The sequence below is a fragment of the Gadus morhua genome, chromosome 10, assembly GCF_902167405.1.
Source record: "Gadus morhua chromosome 10, gadMor3.0, whole genome shotgun sequence".
NCBI classification, from domain to species: Eukaryota; Metazoa; Chordata; class Actinopteri; order Gadiformes; family Gadidae; genus Gadus; species Gadus morhua.
The window spans coordinates 23,786,655-23,814,318 of NC_044057.1; the positions used below are offsets into that span (position 1 = coordinate 23,786,655).

Genomic DNA, 27,664 nt, shown 5'->3' on the forward strand with positions numbered 1-27,664 from the left:
CGCGCGTGGTCAACCACCAGGTCACTGGTTTGGCGGGAAACGCCTTGCTGTTCAGACCGCCGCTCAGACCGATTGCACCTAGGGCCTAACGCGTCACCATGATTGTATCGGGTTTTTTTATGCTCGATTCCCTCCAGAGTAGGGCCCGACCGATTCATCGGCCTGCCGATTTAATCGGCCGATTATAGCCTTTTTGAAAATAATCAACATCTGCCAAAAAGACGTCGATTACAACCGATTATCCTTTTTTTTTTTATTGTTATTTATTTTTTTTAAATGTTATTGCGCTTAGTATCCTGCAGATTGCGCTCCTACTCGCCTTCCTAACTAACAACTTTAGCTGGAGTAAAAAAGAGGAGATTGAATTTTACCGTACAACATGAAAGCACGCTCACCTCACCAATGTACACAAGACGCGTTGTTTGAGCATGTTGTGCCTGTTTTTCTTTAGGTCCCAGGCCATGTTAATTTGTTTTACTGTAGACCTTAACAGTGAGACCATATTGCTCAGCACGCACATTTTAGTCACTGCTCACAAGCGCAGCACATTGGGAGTTAGTTATTTATTTTACATTTTACATTACACTCATTTTTGACTGTAAATGTGTTCTAAAGCACTCAAAGGTTCTGCATTCAATTCACATATTCTTCAAAAGTGTTTAAAGTATATTTAAGGTATCAAAAACTACGGTTTATATGCTTTTTTTTGTTTTGTTTTTAATCGGCTGATTAAATCGTAATCGTAATTTTTCTCTGAAAATAATCGGCATCGGCACTCAAAAAACTATCAGTCGGGCCCTACTCCAGAGTAATATTTGTATTGAAGAGCTCTAAAAGTTAACCCCAAACACTCTTTATTATTGACATGTATTATGTTCGCACAAACCCTTTGGGGCAGGAGTTTGTCTGGTTTCCCTGTGTTCATGTGGGTTTGCCACCGGGGGTTTCGTTTTCCCGCACGCTCCATGAAGGCTCACGGCTCGGGGCCCACCAACCGCGTGGTCCCGCGGGGTCTGGCCTCCCCACAATCTCATGCCCCGCACGATACATACGAAGTGAGTGGGAGGCACCGCCTAATGCGAGGTCACACATTTGGCGATGCCAATTAATGCCAAATAACTGGCAGTTTTTCATACTTTCTGCGCCCGCTTGTCTACGAGGGCGACGTAAATGTTGTCCTCCGCCCACATGCTCCCTATGGTGCGATCTGATGCCCCCCCCCCCCATGGTTTGGCCTGACTGCAATGCAATTATATGAAGGAAAGCAACTACTATAAAATATATTTATTAACAAATGTTCCAAAAGGGCATTTGTCCCCCTTCAATATACAATTACTATTACTAATCCATTTATTATTTTATTAATTTACATGTTTATACATTAAAGATCCCATGGCATGCTACTTTATGGATGCTTTAATAAAGATATTAGTGGGACCCTAATAAAGCTTTCCCCAAACGCGCCGTTTCGTTGTCTGTAGCTTTAATGCAAATGAGGAGGAGAGAGGCGGGTCAAGGAGGAGGGTGGGGGTGTGGCCCTGAGCAGCTTGCTGACAGGGTACCATGCGCTCTGTCTACAGTGGATGTATCCAGGGCCGTCGGACTGCGGGGACAAAGGGGACAGTTGTGGGGGGGCCCAAGGCAGAGGGGGGGCCCATGACCAAAAAAAAAATGAAAAAAATTATTTCACCTTTTTTTTTTTTTTTTTTTCATCCCCCCCCCCCCCTTGTTGCCATTGCCACCGATTGGGAGACAATCGGTGGCAATGGCAACAATCCCTTTCTCCTTCATTTAGCGGTTCATGTAGGCCTACTTCAGGGAGGCAAAGCCGACGTGTTATGCGCCATAACACCAACAGCAGAACGGTTATCCAAATAACAAAGAAGTGTACAACACTTGTGTTACAGTGTGTTTATAGGTCAACATTGGGAGATCATAAATATTTCGTTCAAATGTGTTCAACATTTGCACTAGGCATCCTGCTCTGTTCACCCATGGGTAGGCCCTACTTACAATTTCAAGAGCAACACGGCCATGGCAAGTCAGCATCCGATTTGCAGTCTTCTTTTTCTTTCAGTTCACGCTATTCCTAAGAAGCTCGCCCAACGTTTACTCGTGTCTGGCCTCTGTCGGTCAGTCTCCCTTTTCTTTCTCCGACGTTGAGTTTCTCTGTCTCTTTTTAGTCGGCTGATCCATGATGAATGTAACAATCCTTTCGCTACTTGTGTTCATATCTAGCCGGTTCCGTGTTTGTGGGTCTGTAGTGCCGTAAAGCAATTCGGTGCTTCGCGAGACCCGAGACTCCCGCGAGAGTGGACGGCGGGTCGCCGGCAGAAACTTGCCTATTCCCCTTTTTCCGCCAAGATGCGCTAGGGGGAGTCGAAACAGCGACCAATCGACCCATAAAGTGTTACAGAACCATCACAATGACTCTTAACCTGTTATGTTGATGTAAATAATTAAGCCAAAACAGACAGCGAAACGGTGCGTTTGGGGAAAGCTCAATGTGCGACTGGCACGTCGTGGCCTATAGGCCTAGGCCTAATTCTGCACCACGGCTGAATTTCGGGAACGTCTTCAAATACTGTGTTAGGGGCCCACTAATACCTATATTAAAGGATCCATAAAGTAGCATGTCATGGGACCTTTAAGGGACGGGTCGATGCGCATAAAAATAGACCTGAATTTGTTAACCTTAACATTTTGCTCCTCGTCGCTGTAGCAGTTCATTGATTGAGGGCCGTCCCCACAAACGTGTGGTCTGACGTTTGACACTATATTCAATTTGTATTGGACGAGTTATCGAGTGGGCCAACTGTGCTTGTGGGAAACGGCTGGAGGATGCGGCACGTTGACGGGTGGAGACAAAAGTTGAACTTCAGTTAACTTTATGCAACTTGAACAATTGGACAGTCGACATTAATGAGTAATGGCGGACCATACTGACTCTTGTTTGAATTTAATTTCCTGGTTTTAAACACTTCATCAACAAATTGGTAAACTCCCGCATGCAGCCACTAGAGCGTGTGTTGTGGCGATGCCACACAATCTCTATCGCGAGGCCACGCGTATGTGCGGGGCGGGCGGTTATGCTCTTGTGTTTTCCTGAACGAAAAACAGGTGTCACTGAAGCTTATTGTGCCTGTACTAAACCAAGCAATACTCAACCCCAAATAAACAAAGCAGACAAAAAATAAATATAAAATAAAGAAACACAAGAGCATAACACCGACACAGAGACGGAACATTTTGTCAGGCATTTCTCTGTAACTCACATCGTATATATCTTCCAAATGTATTTATTCCCATGGTTTAACATTTGACTTTCAAATCTTTCAATTTTTTCTCATTTATCTATAAACTCTTTTTTTCTAACTCTTAAAGTCTAAATTGGTATATGCTACTTTAATTTTAAAATCAACCATGTCCTTACATTTGAGTTCACAAATAATGGGTTGGTTTGGTCTTGATAGTCGGCCTTATTCACAAATCTTACATAATTCTTCTAACATTCTAAAGTTGCTTCAAGCTTTTCACTGACCATAATTAATTTGTGTCATAGGCAGAAAAAGCCAATATGTTGGAATATTGGGGAAACCTAGCTGTCTGCAATTTGAAAATAAAAGGTATAGGCCATCTCCATTCTTGTCGACAGGAAAGCTGTTTTCATTGTGTGGATATTGCCAGATAAGGATAATGGAATTTGTGTCGACGGATCCGCGATCCACTTAATATATAGTGACATATCAACGGAATAGTAGTCACTAGACTTTTTGATCCTGAACTTGTTATCAATAAATTGATTTTCATACTGTGGACCAGAGAGGAAACGTTTTTGGCTGTCGTCCACACCTTCCATGTTACTCGGCTCAGCATCTCATTCGCTAACGTCAAACTTTTAGATATCGCCATTGGTTCGTTTTGAAGAATTTTGTACAATAGGCCTACTCCTTCTTGTTACATCTCATAATGTCTATCAATTAATTTTTAATTTCATATTAATTTCCAATTATTTTGTTCTACTTTAAAGGTTATCCCTGTAGACTGTATTTTTCGTCTTGCCCCTTTAACAACAACTACACATCTAGGACAACCAGAGATGAGCAGAGGGAGAATTCCGTGGGTCAAGAGCCTAGAGAGGGGCTCGGGACAGCAAAGGGCCCTGGGATGCTCCAATGGCGTAATTTGAATAAGAAACTAATCAGAACTTTACAGTCTGCCGAAGTTGGCTTTAGAAGGAACACAGTGACCTCTAGCGGCACAATACAGGCGTAACTGGATCCGATTTTTGGATGTGATTCAACTAAACGAGGGAGAATGGGGAAGAGACCAATGGCATACCGTCGTCTACATTTAGAACACCCCATGATTTGAATCCAACAGGAATAACAAAGAAAAATAAATGCGAAACATATACCCATATTTGCCTCAAAAATAATCGAACGGTTTAACATGTTGAATTGAACACACATCAACAACAGCTGCAAAGCTGGGGCACATATGGGGTGTGACAGGACGAGGGAGCCAGCAGGCCATCTGTATACCCTGAACAACACCACGGGCCTTTGGGGTTTGGCGATCTCAACATCCCCTGCCTGAAGGACGGACTACGATGCATCAACTGCGGAAGCCAAATATTAGGCTACTCTCAACCAATAAGAAGAACGCAGGTCGATGCTGTGATGGCTTACAAAAATACGTAACGCGTAGGCTTAATAGGGGAGTTCGGAAACCTTCGCCTAGTTTGTCCCGTTAAAATATCTTCAACAAAAAAAAAAAAATTATAACAAAAAAATATATTCTTCAAACAGGTGAAGCCTGAAGAATTCCAGCCACGAGTCCATTATCTTCCACTTTCGCAGGCGGTTTGTTTTATCGGGTAGGCTATGGGCCTACAACACCCACACAGAGGAAGAATAACAAATAAATAAATAAATAAATAAAGAAAGACACACACACACACACACACACACACACACACACACACACACACACACACACACACACACACACACACACACACACACACACACACACACACACACACACACACACACACACACACACACACACACACACACACACACACACACACACACACACACACACACACACACACGAACGAGGGAGAGACTGTCACTGCACCTTTCGCCCTCAAAGCTGTTTCCCCCAGGGTGCAATTTTCACCTTTTTGTTCAAACCACCCGCGACAGAAAAAACACCTCCCTGCCACGAATAGCAGTAACCTGCACTCCTGCGAGCGGTTTTGAGTTCAACTCTAAATCCCAATACGGTGATTAAAACGGGTTATCCTTTCATAATAAAATAATGTTAAGTGTACTAAAAAATAAGGAAGTCGACATTAGCAGCTCACGCCTATTGAAGAGACGAATACACCGGAGCAGATGTAACACATTATTTTCGGCGGTTGTTAATGGATATAGGGATGATTGTTCTATTAAGAAATAATTAACAAAAACGTATAAAGTGGATGGGAAAGAAGTCGGCGTGGTTAATAAGGCACCCAGGGACAGGACTTAGGCGTGTGTTGGAGACGGGCGTCATGTGGCGTTATGTTCAGCTTCAGGAAGGAATGTTATGTTAGCCTATTAGTTAATTAGTGAGCTTTGGTTTTTTATTTTCCATTATTATGGCAGCTGCATGTAGGCCTATTTATTCCAACTGGCTTTTATGACAATATGCGATGGTTTCTGCGTTTTGCCGACTAGAAATAATATAAATTCAATATAATTGACATAAATAATTAACCTTTTATATGTTATTAGCCTATAATATGAAGGCTTGAAGCTATTTAGAGACGAGACCTACTGTCTTGGATGCTTCAATGTATATCCTAAAATAGTAAGTAGGCCTAGCTTAGACCACATCGGTTATTATTTGATTTGAGCGTAGGCCTTTAGGCCTATACCGTTTTATATCAAGAGTATGCTTACACTGAAACCACATTTTGAAACTTAGTATAATCAATAGCCAATTGAATATTAAAGTTGACCACCAAAAACTTGGTGGTCAAGTTGATGCTGAAATGAAGTCACGACGCACGGTGGCAAAGAGTCAATGGTGAGGAAACGCATTTGTTCTGCATTATGGTTTTCTAAACAGCGCTATAGGCCAACTGAAAAAAAAAAAGTGTTGTTTGGTGCCAACATCCATTGATCCGTTTCCTAAAAGCCCGCGATTACAACGAGGAAAACCGGCGCAGAAGGCGGCGTTGTCCTCATTCCTGTGGGAGCGTTGCTTTGGGACGCAACATGGCGTGTGCTTCCTGAATAAATCAGGACAGGGAAACAAAAAAACAAAAAACAATTGACTGCAGCGCCGGGATCCCGGCGGGAACAATAAGATAAGACTTAACACGAGCAAGATCAGCGTCTACCCAGCCGAGGTTCTTGGTAGTGGATCGGTGGTAGGGAGGCCGTGGTCCATCTTCAGCTAATGGCTCCGGCGGGACCTGACGTGGTCTCAAATAATATGATCCCTAGAGGAATTAAGGCTGACAACATGACCCAACGGGCAAGGCTGCTGCCGGCCAATAACTCGTAAGTTCTCTTTAGTCAAAATTCCCACCCATCTGTGAACTTCAAAACCATTTAAATATTTGTTTTTTTACTTAAGTAAATGCTATGCAAATTAATCGAGGCTAAATTGCTCTTGGACAGGACCTCGCTCGATTTGGGACCCGGGGCAACCTAAAACCGGGGGGAATCTAAAAGCTAGCCTAGTGTTGCAACACACACACCCCTGGAAACGTGATCTCGGTGCGCCTGGGAACCCGAGTCCTGTGTGTAGAAAACCTTCATTAGCCGGTCTTCACTTCACAGGGTCATTAGACGACAGAAACCTGGGATTACAGGCTAACTGGCCTTAAACGCCCATGGTTTATTCCCTAATGTGCCAACTAAAGCCCGCTCATCAATCACACCGCGCGGCAAAAACACCCCTATCTCCCGCGCCGAGTCCGCGGGATCTCAGCGGGCCACACATTCCAGGTCACTCCAAAGGGTTGCGGGGCTGGCAGAGAAACACCGCGAAGGCTACAGCACAACCTTTGGAGAATAATGCGCAATATTCCCTAGGAAGAAACCCAAATGTCTTATAGAACATCGTTTGTATGAATCATTAAAGCACGTTTAGTCAAATGCACGAACACGCGATTAGTGACATGCGCATTCGTCCTCGTGGGAGATAAAATGATCACATCGTTGAAGGCTTGATCCCAAAACTTAATTGCCTCAACACATTAGGCCTACGACATTACCGATGGGGTATTTTACTACAAAATATATAATAAGCTATGTTGTGGACCCAGCAGTCACTCGTTTACGGCTGTTTTATAACTCAATTCAAAGTAAAACATTTCATTGGTTAAAGACTAACCGCCAACGCCGACATTACTTAGCATTTTACTGTTGCCAAGTGTAAGAAGTTGGTGGAGCCTTCTGTAAATTATGGTATTTAAAAACTGGAGCCCGATTGTTCACACACACACACACACACACACACACACACACACACACACACACACACACACACACACACACACACACACACACACACACACACACACACACACACACACACACACAAATAGATAATACAACATGAGTGAACTCTGAAGTATTTTATAAATACATTCCAGTATTCCATCTTACCTTCCCAATAGCGCACCCATCACTTGCACTTTAGCACCATCAGCTTCCCGTTTCTATCCTGTAGTACCCTTAGTATTAACATAACCATTCAAATCACCAGTTATTCAACAACACATTAAATACCAAATGTTTTGCTTTAACCTAAACCCTAATGTTCTGTCGTACATGCGCCGAATACAAGGCAGATGGTGGTGGTTTGAACCACGTCACACCAGGCAGCTCAAGACAGGTTGTTCCAGCAGGGAACCGTAAAAAAAACGCTGTGGGACAAACTGACGCACAGAAGAAAGCTGGAGAAGACAGTTGTCAGCTTGCATGTTCTTTTAAGTCTCCCTGTATTAAGTATTTTTTCATTGATAATGAGGCCTCAAGGCTCAGAGTTATCCATCAGAAGTCGTCAGCGACAAACTTTATGAAATACACTATCGCAAAAACACAGAGTTGTCTGGCCTGATGTCTGGAATACTGTATGGTGATGAACAAAATCAACCGACAAATGGGTTACATTTAGGCTCGGCATATTTACAAGTAAAAGTACAAACCGCAGCGTATTCTCCTGTTTGTGTCTGGCTCATACCGAGCCGTTTAGATATCCGTCAACATGCTGGCTTCATGGCAGGTCAAATGTCAGATCACTTGCCGGAGATCTGGCATGCATTTGCACTAACTAACAAAATAAAAAATGAATCAGCGAAACCGTATAAAGCATGTCATGTGCGAGCACACCTGAGGCCCGCAGAAGTGCTTATCACATCCTCCCCGTTCGGTTTGGTTCTGCTCGTAAAAGGTACCATGCCAACAGCCAGTCTATCATGGTTCTAGAGTCCGGGCCGATTTGAGATGCTGCATGGTTGGGTCAGCATAGTTCAGGTCCTGGGAAGACTCTGGGTTTTCAGAGAAACGCCTTAGAACGACCGTAACCAGGGTACCGAGAGGTCCATCTTTGGTGCACATCCAACCAAACAATTCTGTTTGCATTTCAAGAATACTCCAGTCTAGTCGTCTAGCCTTGGGTGAATGCAGGACTTTCCCCGCAGATGATCTAGCCCTGTTCTGCAGACGAGGGAGTGTGTTTAAAGCACAGGGGAGTGTTCCTGCACTGCTCCCATGGGCCGCGCGAGATGGTCCTGGAAGTTTGTAGGCAGAGGCATCTAGCAGGATCCCCCCCCCACCCCCCTGCCCTGAGAAACACTCCTTCCAACACTCCAGACCCACATACAAGAGGAACTGTGGCTGGAAGCCCGTGCTGCCGTAGTCCAGACCCACTGCTGAAGGACCGCATTTGATAGATAAATGAAAAACATTGACTTTTTAGCAGGCCGCAACAAGCTTGTTGTGGGTCTACTCTTTCCTCCATGTTCTGCTGGGTGTGTGTGTGTGTGTGTGGGGGGGGGGGGGGGTCGTTCTAGGCCATGAGGCACCAGGGTGTGAGGTTCTGGTCGCAATCCAGCTTGGTGTTGACGATGGTGCAGGGGGCTCCACTGATGGTCACCTCCTGTCTGGAGTCCACCTGGTACAGCAGGTTGGTCAGCCCCCCCTCGGGGTCCACCTTAAACTGCTCCTGGGGGGGGGGAGGGAGCAGAGGGAGGAGGGAGCAGAGGGAGGAGGGGGAGAGGGAGCAGAGGGAGGAGGGGGAGAGGGAGCAGAGGGAGGAGAGGGAGAGGGAGCAGAGGGAGGAGGGAGCAGAGGGAGCAGGGGGAGAGGGAGCAGAGGGAGGAGGGGGAGCAGAGGGAGGGACAGTGAGAGAGAACGACACAAGAGACGCACCGACAGGTGTTTCCCATCATTGGGACAAGTCACATCCTTGTGTGACATTTTAAAGATCCAATATCATGCTTTTTTTAGGGTTAATAATTGCATTTGGAGGTTCTACAGGAAAAGGGTTACATGCCTGTATGTTAAAATACCCCTTATTATTCTCACACTTCTCATTTCTGCAAAACCAAGTTCAGCAGCTTTCAAAAACGTTCTGTTTTGTTTAATGATTAAAGAAATACATAACCGGTGGAGACATGAATCTGTATTGAAAGAGTGTCACATATTTAGTCGATTAGTAACATCAATTTCAATGTTTTTTGCCTTGCCGTATTCAGTCACTGCTATGAGAGGAGAGAGAGAGAGAGAGAGAGAGAGAGAGAGAGAGAGAGAGAGAGAGAGAGAGAGAGAGAGAGAGAGAGAGAGAGAGAGAGAGAGAGAGAGAGAGAGAGAGAGAGAGAGAGAGAGAGAGAGAGAGAGAGAGAGAGAGAGAGAGAGAGAGAGAGAGAGAGAGAGAGAGAGAGAGAGAGAGAGAGAGAGAGAGAGAGAGAGAGAGAGAGAGAGAGAGAGAGAGAGAGAGAGAGAGAGAGAGAGAGAGAGAGAGGCAAAAGCGTTGGGGGCGCCCCCTGGTGGCGGCCTTAATTAATGAAATTTAATGAAATAAGCGAGTAATAGGGGTGGGCAAAATAATCTATTCTTCGATGCATCGCGATTCTTTCTAGAACGATTCCGTCTCGATGCAGATAATTAATAATCTGCATCTAGTTCACCAGAGGGAGGATTTTAGCATTTTTTAAATTATTTAATTTATCTTCCGTGCGTATTGGCCAATCGGATTTGTCTTGACACGATTGCGATTCAGCCTACGCATAGAATGCACGCAAACTCACAGCCAGACACAAGAAGTGTATTGTTCTGCATTGTTCATAGAAAGTTGTGTGTGTGTGTGTGTGTGTGTGTGTGTGTGTGTGTGTGTGTGTGTGTGTGTGTGTGTGTGTGTGTGTGTGTGTGTGTGTGTGTGTGTGTGTGTGTGTGTGTGTGTGAGAGAGTGAGTGAGTGAGTGAGTGAGTGAGTGAGTGAGTTTGTGTGTGTGTTTTAAGACAATGGCGTGTGTGTGTCTAGCTGCGTTTACATGGACACTACTGATCCGATTAGAGTTCTAAACAGAATTGATCTATTCCTATCATGCAATCCGAATGTACTGTATAGATGGCAAAGTGTTAAGCGTATGTCCGTATGTCTCTCGGTTGAAAAATGTATTGGTAACGTGTGTTTTGTCAGATGTTTGACCAGACGACTTCAATGAAACCAACTGAAAGTAGTAGAAAGGAGTGGCTGCATCCGGCATTACACGAAAGCTCAACTTGACACCCCCCGCGACTTCTGCATTCCAGCAACGCCCACTGCACGTCACACTATTACAGAAGTAATAGTGAAAGCTTGAAAATACTCGCCCTGGCTCGGCCTCATAAATCCCCACTAATCCCTCGGGAGTGTGGTGCAATGTGCAGACTTGATGGTATGGGCAGATTTAGATATGAAGTGGGTTAAAGCAGGATTTCCAGGTGTAAAGATAAGGCAACAGGCCGCTGCTATGAAGAGGGGCACCTGTTTCTGCGAGGCGATCCGCTTCTGGTCTCTCTTCCTCCAGGCCGGATCATGGATGTGTCTGAAGGTCTTGTAGGCTGTTGTGATTCCGCTGGGCCTGAACAACTGACCAGGGACAGACAAAACCATTTGAAAACAAATTCTACACTTAATTTTATTTTATTTTTTTACTACTTCACATTTATTTGATTAGGATTTTAAATACATCGGAAGAGAGAAAGGAAAGTCAGGTACAGAACAGAGGGAAGAACATGCATCGTAAGACGGCAGGTGGGATTTATGACTGATGAGATCAAATATCTTCATATATACATTGAATACGAATGATTGAATGAGCACGACAATCTTTTTAGATATTCATATTTAAATAACCATCAATGCATGGCTTCATTCAAACCAATAAAATTTAAAAGGGGTTTTACCTGCAACCCAGCCTTCCTCAGTCTTCGGTAGAACTCGTCATCCTCTCTCCCCCAGCCCCAGAAGCGGTTCGACATGCCGTTACACTAGGGGAACAGAATACGCGTTACGCTTTGATGGCGCTCGTGTGATTACGTTCTAGCAGTAGCATGTTATCACAGTAACTTGCTTAACTTTCTTACAAGGGATGCACCGAATATTCAGCCACCGAAAATGTTCGGCCGAAAATGGCCCAAAACATAATTTTCGGTTTCGGCTGATGGAGTGAAAAGGCCAAAAATAATACACCGAACATTTTTGTTTTTCATAAAAAAAAAAAAATATATATATTGTTTTACTCATTTATTTAAAAGGAACAGTGTTCTTAAAATCTTGCTATAAGGTCTGCTGGAATGTTAGAAAACGTTCAGTATTAAATAAATATTTTCTATCAAATTTGTAATTGATTATTTTTATTGAAAAGCAAGTCAAAAAAGCTTATAAAGGACATTTAATTGTTTGATTTATGCAATGGTGAAAAATTTAAGCAAAACGAATGAAAAACAGCAAAAGCCACATTCGGTATTGGGTTTCGGCTTTCGGCCAACTGTTTCAGTATATTAGGTTTCGGTTTCGGCCAAGAATTTACATTTCGGTGCATTCCTAATTCTCACCATGTTGTAGTGCTTCTTGGTGAGCAGCAGAATGCCCCCCACGTAGGTTTTGTAGTGATAGAGCGGGTGGAGCTCCGGGGAGGCCACGTGGAAGGGGCCCTCCTCGGGGAAGCCGTAGTCCAGGGCCGGGTTGAGCGGCAGCAGGTCCACGTCGTGCATGGCCAGGTAGTCTGTGTCGTTACCGCTCTCCGTGTAGCCCACGTTGATCAGGGAGGCACGGTTGAACCTGAGAAAAGTCAGACAAGCTTTAGACGCGTTGACAGAACTCACCGTCACTCCACTGAGTCACATTTATACATTGCTGCTTTCACAGGAGGCTGTGATACGTTACTTCACCTTTTTCCAAATATGAGGACTTTGTAACGGTGTGTAGATGGAAAAGTATATTTGATGCCAAAATAGAACCAGACAAAAGGGACTTCATATTTATATCAGTGACTGTAAAACGAGTCGGGTAAGACGATTGTAAAAATGCATTGGCAAAGGGTGAAGACAGCATGTAAGACTGTTCTTTTTTTACAGTCGAGGTTGAGTATGGTTGTGAGCACACACTGAGCTTGTGTGTGAGAACACACAAGCTCAGCTGGGCAGGCTTCGATGGAGGTGAATTACCAATACACACAAGCTCACCTGTAGTGGTCCACCTGGTTGATCACGAAGATGCGGTGGCGGATCTTTTTCTTGTTGAGAAAGGCGTGCATGAAGGGAACGAAGACCAGCAGCTCCTCAAAGCGCTCTCTGAAGGGGATGATCAGGGCCAGCTTGTGAGGTCCCCAGCTGGGGTCATCCACAGAGGCAGCGGCGGCCGCCTGGGTCTCCGGCGGACAGGGCTGCTGCTGATGGGAGGAGCGAGCGACGGCCATCGCGCCACTGCTGATGTAGGACATGTCCCCTGAGCAGCTGAGCTGGAGCAGGATGAGGGAGACGAGCCCTAAGACCATGCAGAGCCCAAACAGTTTGTAGACCGTAAACTTCCCAGAGAGGAACCTGGTTGGAAAAAACAAACAGGGGGAACTTTAAATTCTACTTATTTCATAAAACCAGTTTGGGGAAGCTTGAGTCAGATATCTTTAACGGTTGTTGAGTCCGATATCTTTAACGGTTGTTGCGTCAAGAATGCAGTTAGCAGTGTTTGATCCAAGTTCTTCCAAAATGCAAATTTTATATATTGTACCAACAATATCAGTCCAACATATTTCATGTAAGGAGATTTAAGTAAGTTGAGTATTCACCAATACAGGTACAATGGTTCAGTTAAAAGCATTCAAGAAAATAATATTATTTATTAAAATAGATATGCAAAAAGTTTCCCCGAGAAACTAGGCCATAAACGATTATGTTAGATTCAAATGCGTGTTTGTTAAAATAATGTCACATTTGCATGCAGCAAAAGTAAATAATTTCCTTGACACAAAACAAGTAATTTGGGCTCAGGCTAGTGAGTACAAGTTGCAGACTACATAACTAAATATTTCTCTCATATGCCTCTGGGCTGAGGAATTTATCAGCAAGCACATAGCCAATCCTGGCATAAAGAGGTCATATTTCTGTCTACTACTGTGTAACTAGCTGCAAGAGTCACTCAACTGGATTTCGTATAGCACTTCCATGCCAGTCAGTAAGTCACTGCAAACTCAGCAGTTCCTTGTACAATGAACTGAGAGGTCCATTCACAGCCACAGAAACACGCGGTTTACTCACTCAGAGAGCCAAGTCTTCTCTGGAAGAGGCTGTCTGGGGATCTCATTTCTTGTGTGGTCGAGGAAGGCGTTATGTGGATGGTTTTAAGTAATATAGTCTCATGAAAACCATAGTACATTCAATACATACGAATAACGATAGGTTCGGTTAAGCAATACATTAAGCAGATCTACATATATTTTTCAGGAAACCTAGACAAAAAACGAAGTTCTTACCTTCTTTCCTCTTTGAAGTAGAGAACAGGCTTCCTCCTCGATGAATACATCATTTTCAAACTCAGCTTAGTTCAGGGTATTCCTCAGAAATTGGTTCTAGTACTGGAGGTTCGGTCAGCCCGACCCAATACACATAATGTCAGTCTCTCATCTTGATCATTTCGGTTAAGTAGAGACTTTCTTTCGGACAATTAAAAAAGCGGTTTGCAAACAAGCATCGTTCGTGACAATCATGTCGTTGCAGACGAAAAAATGTATCCGTGTGCTATTTAGAGGAACTCAAAACAAATGTGGACACCCTTGTAGTCCTTTCCATCTTCTACATCTTGTGTGTTTGCTCTCTGGCGTCACTCAGCCGATACTGTACACGTAGCATAGCGCTGCTAGATGGACGCTAGACGGACCACATAGCGTCGCTTCCCTCCAAGACAATGCTTTGAGATGGTTTATTTTAAGTTTTTCATTTAGAAAAATCGACAGTCCTGAAAATATATATATATTTTGAGGATATTCGCAGTCGTGTTAAAGCCATATAAGTATTAAGGTACGCTCGTTTAATCATTCCCGATCGAACAGGTCGACTAAATAAAGGTTCCTACTCTCAGTTCAACAGCCACTATAGGCGGAAATACCGGTACATTCAGAATGAATTATAAAATACAATATAAGTAATAAGTACTGCATGATCACATGAGTCTCACCTTAATATATCATCTGTTTATTTTCAATCGAAGTTGAAAGCTCCATGACAAAAACACTTCTGCCCCGAGGCTGGAGGGCCATCAGAGAAACAAAATAATTATCCATTTGTACATTCTATTATGCTTTAGCCACAAATATCAACAGCTTAAGTTTTGGACCACTATGGTTTATGATTGTTGCTTCTAAATACAAATATCTGTTAGACAAATAAAACATGGTCTCTGGTATAACAAAGTTCAATAGTATAAAAAGATTGTATGTCTGGTTGCATAAAATGTAAAGGTTTCATATAACTTCTTGATTTTGACTAGAAATACCAAATCGAAATGATGAGCCAATAAGCCTTCAAAATGGCTTCAGACATCCTAAAGTGTATAGATTGGAACGATGACGGCATTCTCCTCAGACCAACAAGTTTCTGTTAGGGGGTGAGGGCTGTGGAGCAAGGCATCCAACCCCTGTATCGATCACCCCAAAGAGCGCTGCAGAATGTGAATTCGATCTGTTCGTTCTGATGATACTATTAACTATTCTGTGGAATAATTGTAATTTTTCATAACAAACCCCATTGCTTTGGTCTATTTAATAGCAGGATTCAAGTTAAAAAGAACACCGTTTAGATTTCATCAAGCCACAGGCTGAACAAACGCGCAACCATGTGTGCCTAGACCACACTGCCGACACATTGAATTAACTTTGTTTTTTATTAGTAGACTCATGAATAAAAAAAACAACATTCTGATCAGTAAATTAATCTAGGATAGTTTAGATGATTCCAAGAACCCAGGAAAGCCCACGCCTAGACAGTTAGAAACACACATTCAATTATGGCCAGATAACGCAAGGCTGACATAACATACAACTTAAAAATATTTATCATCATCATCAGGTGGTCTTTCAGCGAGATGGGTTTATTCAATAAATGCAACCGGCATATGCAGTCCAACACAAAGTCGGTGGAAATTCAGCTTCAAGTGACAGTTGGAAGATGTTTTAATAGGTCCCTGACCGCAGTGATGAAACACTCACAAGGGAGTTTCCTAATTTACCAAAATAATAAATGAAGGATAAAACAAATAAAACCCATTTCAGGTTAGATCAAATACCCGTAGGTATTATGATCTGCATTTCCCCCCCCATCTCTTCAATACAGAATGTATGTGAGATAGCAATATCTGTAATATAATTCTGAACTACGATCAGTGAACACCAGAAACAGTTGCAGTAGATATAAATTGCACCCATGTTTCTGTAGCTATTATTGGGGAAACCAATTGCATTTGCCAAAGACTCCCACCTGACGGGGACCAACCCGGCTCCATGTCTTCCCTCCAGAGCATGGGAGATCTCTATTGGCCAGTAACAGGACATGTAATCAACTATGAAATGAGTAGTGGAAAAGAAAAACGAATGAATGGTTAATGTGTTTTAAATGGGTAGAGTACCCTGGTAGGTCGGTTGGCTTTAAAACCCAGTGTTGAAAAATGATAGTTTGTATCAAAAAGAAGAAAAAAGAAATATGTAATGCACAAGCTGGGGTTTGTGCCCATCCAGAACAATTTTTTTATATGTGGAATTTAGATTGTCAAAATCCAAGACAGCAGAGCATTATTTCAGGGGCTGCGGGTTGATAAAAATAGTTAAATAAATAAAGAAAAGCCTCTACCCTGTTGGTCAAAAACATGAGGGACATCTTAACAGTCTGGATGGTAAGGAAAACAAAAACAAAGACAACGTAGTCTATGACAAGACCCCCTAAAGCCAACCAAACCGAGATGGATTTGTCCGTGTAGTTGCCAACTATTCACCCTTCATCTCCAGCATCCGTGTGTGTGTGTGTGTGTGTGTGTGTGTGTGTGTGTGTGTGTGTGTGTGTGTGTGTGTGTGTGTGTGTGTGTGTGTGTGTGTGTGTGTGTGTGTGTGTGTGTGTGTGTGTGTGTGTGTGTGTGTGTGTGTGTCATCAGAGGGGGGGAGGTGGGAGGCCATCAGTAATGAAATCGTTCACTTCACCCACTTAACAAAAAAGCGCGCACACACACACACACACACACATGTTCAGGATCATAAACAAACAAACAAAAACAAAGACAACGTAGTCTATGACAAGACCCCCTAAAGCCAACCAAACCGAGATGGATTTGTCCGTGTAGTTGCCAACTATTCACCCTTCATCCGTGTGTGTGTGTGTGTGTGTGTGTGTGTGTGTGTGTGTGTGTGTGTGTGTGTGTGTGTGTGTGTGTGTGTGTGTGTGTGTGTGTGTGTGTGTGTGTGTGTGTGTGTGTGTGTGTGTGTGTATCATCAGAGGGGGGGAGGTGGGAGGCCATCATTAATGAAATCGTTCACTTCACCCACTTAACAAAAAAGCGCGCACACACACACACACACACACACGTTCAGGATCATAAACAACTTCCCAGCCACCGCTGTCCCCAGGACCAGAGCATTTACACCAGCTTCTTGGCCTCGAAGAAGCTCTTGAGATGCCTCATCTGCCAGAAGCCGATGGCCACCAGGATGAGGGTCTGGACGATGGACCACCACAGCACACGCTGGTTGGTACTCTCACTCGTCTGCCTGAAGCGCTCCTCCCGGTACTGGAACACAGACGCAGCATAACGTCAATCCCCTCGGTGCGCGCCGGTTATTGCATCTCCAATCCTACCACTCTGATTGGGTCATGGAAGAACTATTCTGTATTTGTGCTCATGGTCTCATAATTTTCTATCACGGTCATTCTTATTCATTAAGACGACAGGCCTCACTCGACGTAGCACACAGAACAAAGAATTAATTGAACCGCCACCAAAATCAGGTCATATCGTCGCTCAAATCTACGATAGCATGCAAACAGATAAAAGCTCAAGATATTATATATATATATATAGAGTCCCTCAAACATTTCGAATTTAAGACAACCCCCCCCCCCCCCCCCCCCCATCCACACCCCCATATACTGACCCTTTGGTAGTTCTGCTCCTTCTGGATCTGATCCACCTGCTCTACCAGCTGTCGGACGCGGAGCTGCAGTTCCGTCAGCTTGTCCTTGGCAGCGATCTCAGCGTAGTTGTTGGTGTGTTCGCCCACCTGGATGTCGAGATGCACCCGCTGTACACAGAACACAGAGCGAGAGCCAATCAAAGGAAAGCTAGAGGGTGGGACTTTAAAGCAGAGTGCCCAGATTGCTTGTAAAAAAAACTAACCTGGATAAAGTTCGAAAAATATTATCGAATCATTTTGATTCGATTGAAAATTTGTAGGAGAAATAAACTTTTCTCCAAGCTGAAAGAACATTTAAAATAATGAAAGGGATGCACCTTTCTCAAGGTTACCTACAGGCTTCAGACCCCGGTCACTGGGGTTGTAACCCATAGACTTCCAGTACAGACCAGTCAAGCATCCTTACCACTAGAATACATCCCGGTACCTACCAGCATGCCTCCTGCAAACAGGGCGAACTTGGAGGAGTTGGAGTGCAGGCAGATCTGGTGCTCCCCAGGAGTGTGCGACGTGAAGGTAAAGCGTCCCTCGGAGCCGTACTGACGCGACAGGATCACCTGGGACACACACACACACACACAAACACACATGTACTACCCTGGCTACCAGCGATAACAGGGCTCACGTTTGAACCACAGGTGTGTGATAGTGATCAGTCAATACAAGCCATTTCAAAAACCGACCCTACTAGCAAGTGTCGGTCCACCCAGATGTATGATGAATAGAATGGCCTACCAGTCTACCTAGTGGAATCTGCTTGCTGGTAGGCTGATCTTTCCATCATACATCTTGGTAGACAGACATTCCAATGTAGGCAGTTTTCTGATTTCAGCAAGTACATTCAGTTTCTACAGCTTCGTCTTGACCAAATTCCTACCAATCAGGACGTCTAACCTCACCAGAAGAAAACAGCACCATATGGTGGACTAACAGGCAATTGATTTGATTGATCTAGTACCCGAAAGCTTAACTTGTGTTTGCAATAAAAGACATACATAACAGTAAAGTGTTCTATATATCAAAAGTAGCTACATTTAAAGTCATCAGGAAAACTGATACTTTGGGTCCCCTGTGCCTATACAATATTCAATATACAATACAATATTTCCACACAAAACATCACAAAGCCATGATTTCTTCCCCCAGCTTTCTTCCCCAGGGTGATATCACTTTAGGGTAGAAGCAATTGGATACTTTTAACGGCTCCTACGATTGCTAAAAAAAATCACTATTTATGGACTCTGGGATCTGCTGCATTTCATTGTGTTTTCTGCATGTCCCTGATGTCTGTTTGCGATAAAGACTGCTTCAGCTGTGTGTGGACTGTGGTGGAGTACCTTCTCATCTGGGTCTTTGACCTCCACGAACATCCCCAGGCCCTGAGTGGCAGGCAGGTACTCCTCCTTCTGCTTGTCATACAGCTGGGTTCTGTAGTTTCCTGCACACACACGCACACGCACACACACACACGAGGTCAGAGACAGAAGGGACTTGGGGATGCTGCTAGGCAAACCAAAAACACACTTAAGCAAAGCAGTTTGCTTATTTTATTCTTTGGATGTACTCGCATGATTCTTGCATTTTCAGGGTTGTGCCTTCATAATTTAATGGACATATTGTACGCAAGTCGTTTTGGAAAAAAGTGTAAGCTTAATGAATGTCTACACCTCACTTTACTTCCCTCAGTGGGTGAATGAAGGCAGAGTGCAGATGCAATTGAGAATGACCTGAGCAGTGGTTCACATCAAGAGCGGTGACGGTGTACACTGACGCCAGGTATTGAAAGAGTGATGGGTATGTTGAAAGTAGTTCATGTTTGCAATATAAATATTCATGATTTCATTCATTATTGATTACTCAATGCTGTTCTTGCTCCATTTGAATTCATACGTGACAATAATGATATAGAAATTATATCCATACCACACTGACAGTCTGCTGTGTGTGAAATATCCATGTTAATTATGTATTCGAGTAATAATATGCATGTGACATTCGTTTACTCAATACCTTCAACTCCTCCACTCACTACAACTGGACTGCATCTCAACCCGGACATACTTGTGTGACACTTGTGCTCTACGTATGGCACTGCTAAATCACCTCTCCAACCACGACTTCCCCATAACTACGTTGATGGATGCGTTGTACAATATGTACCCTAGCAAAAAGCTAACCAAAGCGATGATAAAACATCTTTCATGTTGTTATGTATTCAACGCTACTTTCCATGCGATCGGCGAATAGTTGTCTACCCAGCTCAGGGCAAGCCGCAATCTAACTTGTAATCACTCACCAATAATCATTGTTTCGTCTGGAATTTCCTCTATAAAGCATTTCTTCTCGGTCTCCCCTATGTGAAAGTACAGTGCGGAAACGGCGCTGTAATATACACTTAAAAGTAATACTGAAAACACACACGACTGCATCTTAATGGCCACCATCTTGCTCTGCCGGGAGAGTTCTCGTCTGAGTCTGCGCGAAGTGATCAATGCCACGTAACCCCATCGCTTTAACCTCGTCCAATCAGAGTTCGCTTAAGAATTCTTGGTACCGTATTTAGCACAATATTTCAATGGCACATTTTAATTCTCGCCAGGCTAAATTAATGTGTTTCAACCTATATTTAACAATTGTTTGAGATTACTGTAATTATGATGAACAGATGTAGGCTAAATAAAATATACATACATTTATTTCCTTTATTGAATAACAAAGATCCATTTAATTTATTACAATCGGATATAAGAAACATGAGAAGAAGCAGACTTTGGAATAATTAATTCCTTGGGTTTGAGATTGATGAAAATGTCTGGTTTCAAAAACGTCTGAGAATCCTCGGCTTCAATGACGTTTAGACCTATAACCGCAGGCACACACACACACACACACACACACACACACACACACACACACACACACACACACACACACACACACACACACACACACACACACATTATCAAAACTGTTATACCATCCACCAAATATGTATCACAGTATTATTGGTCAGGGTTAGACATAAGTTAACAATCAGTTTTGTACGATGCATTCAGAATAATTCATTTGAATCTGTGTGTTTTTAATGTTTGCCAACACATCTAAAACACTGAAAGATTATACCATTGTGTTGGCTGGATGGCAAATTAGTCCCTAAAAACATCCAATAGGCTATACACGCTGTAAAAAAAAAACAAGGTTGGAAAGCACGTGATTAGGGTACTACTTGCTTTTGAATGTTCTCGAATTCAGGGCAGCAATGGCCACTATGCCCATGAGGGTGCAAAGGATGGAGGACCACACTCTGTTGAGGGTGCTCTCACTGGTCTGTGTGAAGCGCTCCTCACGGTACTGGAAACACAGCAGCGCACAAGGACTTGTGAGGCCAGGAAAGAACGCTAGACAGACTCTAAACAGACTCTTAACAGAAACCAAACAGACTCACATGGCAGCACACATGCAACTGCATACAGAACGAGTACTGAGAATTAAGCCAAGATTTCACGTTTTATAACCTGATACAATTAAAGAGCAACATACAGTTGGCATCCACGGTTAATAGTGTAATCCTAATGTGTGGAAAGTTTGCAGCAAATCAATTTTCTAATAATTTTGGCTTATTTGTATAATTGAATGTGCACACACAGACCAAAAAACGAACTTGATCGTGATAATATACTAAAATACTTAATAATAAACCAACCACAGAGAGTCAAAAACATGTAGAATCTCAATGTAGAGAGCTTTAAGCCGTTGGACAGAGTAGCCAGAAAACATCTATACTAAATCTCTATTAAAGGCCACAGCTTATCATTTTGTGAGAAGAATGAATAAATGACAAATCACTCTCAATGGGATATTTGCCCTTCACTCTAGCTCTAACTGTTGTCTCTATTGATGTGGTTATGTCTCATTTGAGTCACTGACCTTTTGGTAGTTAATTTCCCGATTTATCTGGTTAACCTGCTCCGTTAGCATTTCGATCTTGTGCTGAAGTGCATTCAGCCTATCCTTGAGGCTCTTCTTCTCCACATGGATGTCTAGATGCACCCACTGCCGCGGAACACAGAGCCAATCAGAAACCAACAAGGGGACTGGGGGCTTTGAAGTAGAGAAACCTTAATACATGAACTGACTTGTCTTAGGTTCTGTGAAAATGTATGTTGAAAAATGAATATTAGAATATATTATGTAACTGATGTTTTATAAACATTTCAATTAAAAAATGAAACAATGTGAAAAAATCAAACCACATTTAAGGTTAATACAATGCTATTCATGGCGGTTTGTAATGTAAACGACGGTAAGCTTTGGATTAGACTAGGGTGACATGGGTTTATCTACCAGCATGTCTTCAGGGGACACGGCAAACGAGGAGGAATTGGAGTGGAGACAGATCTGGTGTTTTCCAGGAGTTTGGGACATGAAGGTGAATCTTCCCTCAGAGCCGTACTGACGAGACAGAATCACCTAGGGGAAACACACAAAAACAGCCCCCCCCCCACACACACACACACACACACACACACACACACACACACACACACACACACACACACACACACACACACACACACACACACACACACTAAGCTTTGTATTTACTTATGTTTTATGTGTTGAATTGGCTGCATATTTTTAGTTAAACATTATTTACTGTCCTGTAATTCTGATTTTTCACATAATTCGGATTTTTCACATGATTTCCCCGTAGTTTAATCAAAAATAATCTGAAGCAAAACTTAAAAACGAAACTTCATGTGTGTGTGTGTGTGTGTGTGTGGTGTGTGGTGTGTGGTGTGTGTGTGTGTGTGTGTGTGTGTGGGTGTGTGTGTGTGTGTGTGTGTGTGTGTGTGTGTGTGTGTGCGTATTGGTTTACCCTTTTATCGGGGTCTTTGACATCAACCAACATTCCCAAGATCTGTGGGGCAGGTAGGTGGCCTTCTTTCAACTGGGCCCTATAGTTCCCTGAAACATAGTTAATAACAATAAAATTAAGTAAATATGTAACAAAATATGAATGAGAAACTGTTAAGTATTGCTGTCACTTCCTTTTTCGTGAGAACGACTGGGAACTATAGCCTATCGTGTTTCAGGCAACGTCAAATGTCACATAGGCCTTCAACATGGGCCAACAACATCAATAACAAACTATCCCCCTTTTTTTTTTATCAGATAGGGTTGAAAAGTGACTCCCAGAGATCTTGAGAAACCTTCACCCACGATGGTTGAGGAGGATCGTAACTTAAATCGAACTACCTGTATTAGCCTATATGGTTTTCATTCCATTTAGGGCAGGTTAACAAGCTGTCAATCGATACACGTAAACAAAAGTAGGTCTACTTAACTGTACAAAACGGCCTACACAAAATATAAACATGACACCATTGACGTTACTTTTAAAATAATATTAACCATCGTCAATCTACCCAGATGATACAGAAAATAAATGTGCAATATGCTCACCGACTATTTTAATCTCCATAGCAACGTCTTGAAGAAAACATTTTGTCTCTGTATGTCCCATGTACAAGTACAAGCAGGAGACAAAACTGCAACAGGCATTTAAAAGTAAAACGAGATACAGTACACACAACTGCATGTTAGTAGTGGCAGCGCGGTTTCATTGTAATCATGCATTCATTTCCTTGTTTTCCTTATTGTATCTGCGTGACCAATGATCATTTGCACTTCCTCAAACAAACACACGGGTTGATTCTGGAATATGTAGTTCTAATGTAGGCCACATTCTTCCAAAAGTAGTCTACAGTTGAAAAGTACGGATAAATATACATTAAAAAATAATTGACAATTCCCGTATTTTGATGACAATGAAAAACCACACAAAAACGTATTTCGATTTTACGTTTATTTCCAACCTTGAAAAAGTAAAAACATATACATTATTCATACATAGGCCTATTGATCAGATATTTACATACCATTACAAAAATAATCTTTTATTATACAAAATCAAGGTCGATTTCTGTACATCTGCATTGAAAAGAAGGGCTCATTCTAGGAATCCAGGAGAATCCCTTCTTTGTGTTCGATGTGGTTTCAGTACATTTTAGACCTGTAGGTGGACAAACACACAGGCACACACAGACACACACACACACACACACACACATTAATTGTTGTTACCCTGACAGTGGTGATGTTTGGAAGTAATAGCACCAACACATACTACTAACAGTAAGAAAAACACCACAGCAAACTCCTTGTGTCTGAACCCTTACTCGGCAACCCAACTCTCATTCACCAGCTCTGTTGTATACCTGGAGAAGAGAGACACGGTGACCAGGCCGAGAAGGAACTCTAGGCCGTAGAAGCAGAGTAGAACGGCGGTGAGAATGAACTCCAAGCGCAGGACAAAGGTCTGGAGGAGGAGGAAGTAGACAGCGAGGGCCAGACAGGGAAGGAGGAGCAGCAGAGACACACTGGTGGCCAAGGATCGCTCGCACAGATTCCCCTTCCAACCTAGACAACAACCATACAATAACCATTTAGAACAGAGGTACCCAACCCGTGGGTTAGGATACCACTGGGGTCACCTGCTATGTAAGTGAGGCATGTTACTGCTTTATAAGCTATGGATGTTAGATGGTGTTTTTGATAAAAAAAAAATAGGCCCTGTAAAGATCCCATATATAACATCTTGGCTAATGATTCATACCCACAACCTAAGAAAGGAGACACGTTTTTAACAACTGATTTAGAGACAGGGACAGAATAAAACGGTGTTATAAAGAATGTAGATTCATACTAAGAAATTAACTTTGGTTTATTCTTGGTGCAGCAATGGCCTAATAGTCACGTATTATAAACAATAAATGCAGCAATTGTGACTGCTAATTCGGTCATAAAGCCTTACCTAACAAAACCTAAGTGTAACCATTAAGCAGAGAAAATGTGCTAATGTATCCTTCAAGCAGACTGAAATCGGTTTAGGCCCACAAGGTGGCAGCAATGCCATTTTTTGTATGCCACTAATAAAAAACCTACTTTTTTTTTAAAATTATAATCCATTACAGTATATGTCACTATGATAATTCAGTGTGTTGAGAGAGCCAGACATTTAGATAATCAACCATACAGTAGACACAATCATTATGACAGAGAAAGGAGAGAGAGAGAGAGAGAGAGAGAGAGAGAGAGAGAGAGAGAGAGAGAGAGAGAGAGAGAGAGAGAGAGAGAGAGAGAGAGAGAGAGAGAGAGAGAGAGAGAGAGAGAGAGAGAGAGAGAGAGAGAGAGAGCAAGAGAGAGAGCGAGAGCGAGAAATCATGGCCAAAGAGAAAGCACCGTAACATTTACATGTGTATGTTTACACTCCCCTCTCTTCTCCCCAAACACATACCATAGAAGATCCTGAGGCTCTCTAGGCAGAGAAACAGGAGATGCAGAACGACGTCCAGAATCAAATTATCTGATGGATACGGCAGTAAGAGCCCTAAGAAATGCACAAGGTTCAGTTTAGATCCTCCGGTTTTAATGTACATGGTTGAACCAACCTAGAAATGATATATTCTCAAAATAGAAAAAGTTGGCCTTGTACTTGGCCTTGAGGTACTAAACTTTGCTAGTACCTCTCACTTTGTTGACAGGAATCTTAATATAAAAACTCGAGCTATGTTAGTTTGCGTCAAGCATTTGCAAAGCAAACAGGGAACTTTTTGCTGAACTGAACCAACTGGGAAGGTGCTCAATCATACAAACTGCAACTTAAGCTTTTGCACCGGCCACCTAGGCCCATAGATGTATTGATTTCAAAATTACTTCTAAAAGCTTATTATAGGCACATGTTGTTACTAATAAGTAGACATACTAAAGCTGAGATCTTAAGCACTGAGGTTGATTATGTCACCAACTCTTAGGTCTAATTGAACATTTCCAATAAGATATATGTGTACCCTAATGGCATTTGATAACCATTAAACAATACCCATCCATCCATCCCCACATGAACGTTAAACGTCTGACCTTTGTAGATGAACATGAGAGACTCTGCCAGGAAGTATGCTGCAAAGTACCAACAGTTGAGGTAGAGGAGGACTTGCAGTGATGTGGACGATAACTGGAGATAGTTAAGGAAAAACAATCACATTGTACACAGAATAATGTAGGCCTACAGCCGTGATGGGCAGCAGCTCTTCTAGTTGTTAGGGTGTTTGAATCACAGCCGAAAGGTCATGAGCCTCAAACCGCATTGTCTTCCTGTACGCAGCCCTGAGAAAGATGCTCCTCACTGACGTCTGTCAAAACAGTAGGAGTGTCTGATTAAAAAAACGTAAATAATATAAAAATCGATAACGCTGGGTTCATGTTTGTCTATACATATGCAAGTTATCTTTATTTTACCTAGCAGCAGCAAAAAAATAAAAACAGAACGGCAAATACGATTTTATGACAACTCGTCCTGATCAATTAACCACCTGATTATACAAACTTGAAATCCTGAACGTCTCTTAACATGCTAATGATAAAAAAAACACAAGCACTTAATATTAACATGATCAGACTGTGGCGCATTTATTGCCGAAAGCATCGTATTTAATGGAGCCCCATCTGAATAATACTAATACATTAATAAAGTCTGACCAGCTAACTAAAGGACATACTGTTGTGATTTGCATTGAAGGATACAATTGGTCTCCCTAAAAGGATTCAAAAGCAAAGTTTATTATGTTAGCTTGACTACCATGTAGCGGAAAGTACGTGTTTCAGATTTGAGAATGTTTTGTTTACGAAAAGGTTAGGTTCAAATCAGACCATTCAATACTTTTATTTTAGATACTTACCGGACGCCATCTCTGATTACCATAGAAACGACTTGGAAGGATGTGACGACGCAAGGCTTCCACTACGGGACGCTCAGAAGTTGTGCTGCCCCCATAGGTTGAATACATCATGGCACCTCGGGGCTTAGCTTCCTGAAGGGGAGATTGCTGTTGGTTCCTCTGTTGCAGTTATTAAAATGTATGCTCAATTAATATATTTGGTAATTTAGCAGGTGTTTTTAACAAGTGATTTCAATTGGTCTACATTGTAGAACTACATAAACTGTACTGCATGGAAAAATGCATATATATATATATATATATATATATACGTCATATTAGCTGTTAGAAATAACACAAATATAGCAAATACATATATTGTAATATCATTAGTAAAATAAATTGGAACAAACACAGTTCAACAAAGTTCCCTTTTTAAGTGCAATAAAAATAGAGATAAAAATGGATCCTGAAAACAAGTCACAGCAACAGAACTTGAAAAAACTAAAAGTAAACTAAAATGTCGACTGGACATGTAGAAGGCTCACACGTTATGCATTAGAGTTTCTTTCTGTGATCAACAGTTTTTCGTTAATCATCATTCGAGGACCCAACCCACCACATAGAGGAAGTCATGGCAACCTTAGACCCTGCCCTCGCACTAGAGGAGGATGAGGATTGATTGCTGATCAGCAACCATGCCCCAGATGACTTCAGCAATACAGGGGGAGTGACTCTTAGGTCAGCACCATCTTAGCGTGGATCCAGGACTTGCCTGAAGAACTGATTCCCGGAAAAGAATCGTTTTGCCCATCCCTAGTTCACATCCCATTTTCATACTTTTTGTGCACCCTTGTTTAATAAAGGAAGTCCTTTTAGTTTCACTGCTTTCCATGTTTTACTTCTTACAACTCATACTGTTTTCATGAAGTCTACATACAGCCTTTCATAGAGTAAACTTACAACAACTATACAGTAAAACTAGTTTCAGCTACAGAATAAATCCCCTAAAATGTAATTGGTAACGTATTATGTTGCAACACTCAATCTGAGTACCGTATTCTAAATACTTAGATTACATCAACGTTGTTTTACTTTTAATCAAATTTTAATTCATGCTGTGGCTGACGGTTGGTTTTCGCAACATACACAACAATCTT

The 27,664-nt window shown here is 42.4% G+C and overlaps 4 protein-coding genes and 1 long non-coding RNA gene across 7 annotated transcripts; 1 reads left to right on the forward strand and 4 right to left on the reverse strand.

The window, feature by feature from the left end:
* Positions 1–7,627: 7,627 nt before the first annotated feature.
* Positions 7,628–14,571, reverse strand: b4galt7 (xylosylprotein beta 1,4-galactosyltransferase, polypeptide 7 (galactosyltransferase I)). Its single transcript, XM_030368714.1, has 6 exons — positions 14,026–14,571; positions 12,740–13,096; positions 12,110–12,335; positions 11,459–11,542; positions 11,037–11,141; positions 7,628–9,234 (listed from the first exon to the last, which is right to left on the reverse strand). The coding sequence occupies exons 1-6, from the start codon at positions 14,076–14,078 to the stop codon at positions 9,079–9,081; spliced, it is 981 nt and encodes a 326-aa protein (XP_030224574.1). The 5' UTR covers positions 14,079–14,571; the 3' UTR covers positions 7,628–9,078.
* A 148-nt stretch (positions 14,572–14,719) lies between these two features.
* On the forward strand, positions 14,720–23,853 carry LOC115552537 (uncharacterized). Its single transcript, XR_003978332.1, has 2 exons — positions 14,720–17,118; positions 23,833–23,853. It is a non-coding gene; the product is annotated as an uncharacterized LOC115552537 (long non-coding RNA).
* Positions 15,413–20,205, reverse strand: LOC115552532 (transmembrane emp24 domain-containing protein 9). The gene is made up of 5 exons (XM_030368715.1): positions 20,021–20,205; positions 19,062–19,162; positions 18,156–18,281; positions 17,686–17,832; positions 15,413–17,321 (listed from the first exon to the last, which is right to left on the reverse strand). Exons 1-5 carry the CDS (start codon positions 20,166–20,168, stop codon positions 17,172–17,174), a joined length of 672 nt encoding a protein of 223 aa, XP_030224575.1. The 5' UTR covers positions 20,169–20,205; the 3' UTR covers positions 15,413–17,171.
* Positions 20,402–23,414, reverse strand: LOC115552533 (transmembrane emp24 domain-containing protein 9). The gene is made up of 6 exons (XM_030368716.1): positions 23,191–23,414; positions 22,604–22,692; positions 22,069–22,194; positions 21,652–21,777; positions 20,955–21,075; positions 20,402–20,584 (listed from the first exon to the last, which is right to left on the reverse strand). Exons 1-6 carry the CDS (start codon positions 23,324–23,326, stop codon positions 20,457–20,459), a joined length of 726 nt encoding a protein of 241 aa, XP_030224576.1. The 5' UTR covers positions 23,327–23,414; the 3' UTR covers positions 20,402–20,456.
* tmem216 (transmembrane protein 216) lies at positions 23,576–27,646 on the reverse strand. 3 transcript variants are annotated; one of them, XM_030368717.1, is made up of 6 exons: positions 27,600–27,646; positions 26,526–26,657; positions 25,708–25,801; positions 25,085–25,177; positions 24,006–24,207; positions 23,576–23,800 (listed from the first exon to the last, which is right to left on the reverse strand). In XM_030368717.1, exons 2-6 carry the CDS (start codon positions 26,634–26,636, stop codon positions 23,785–23,787), a joined length of 516 nt encoding a protein of 171 aa, XP_030224577.1. In that variant the 5' UTR covers positions 26,637–26,657; positions 27,600–27,646; the 3' UTR covers positions 23,576–23,784. The 3 variants fall into 3 exon arrangements, with proteins under 3 accessions (XP_030224577.1, XP_030224579.1, XP_030224578.1); XM_030368719.1 differs by lacking the exon at positions 27,600–27,646 and adding an exon at positions 26,371–26,381 and having other exon boundaries at positions 26,526–26,654; XM_030368718.1 differs by lacking the exon at positions 27,600–27,646 and having other exon boundaries at positions 26,526–26,735.
* Between the last annotated feature and the right edge of the window lie 18 nt (positions 27,647–27,664).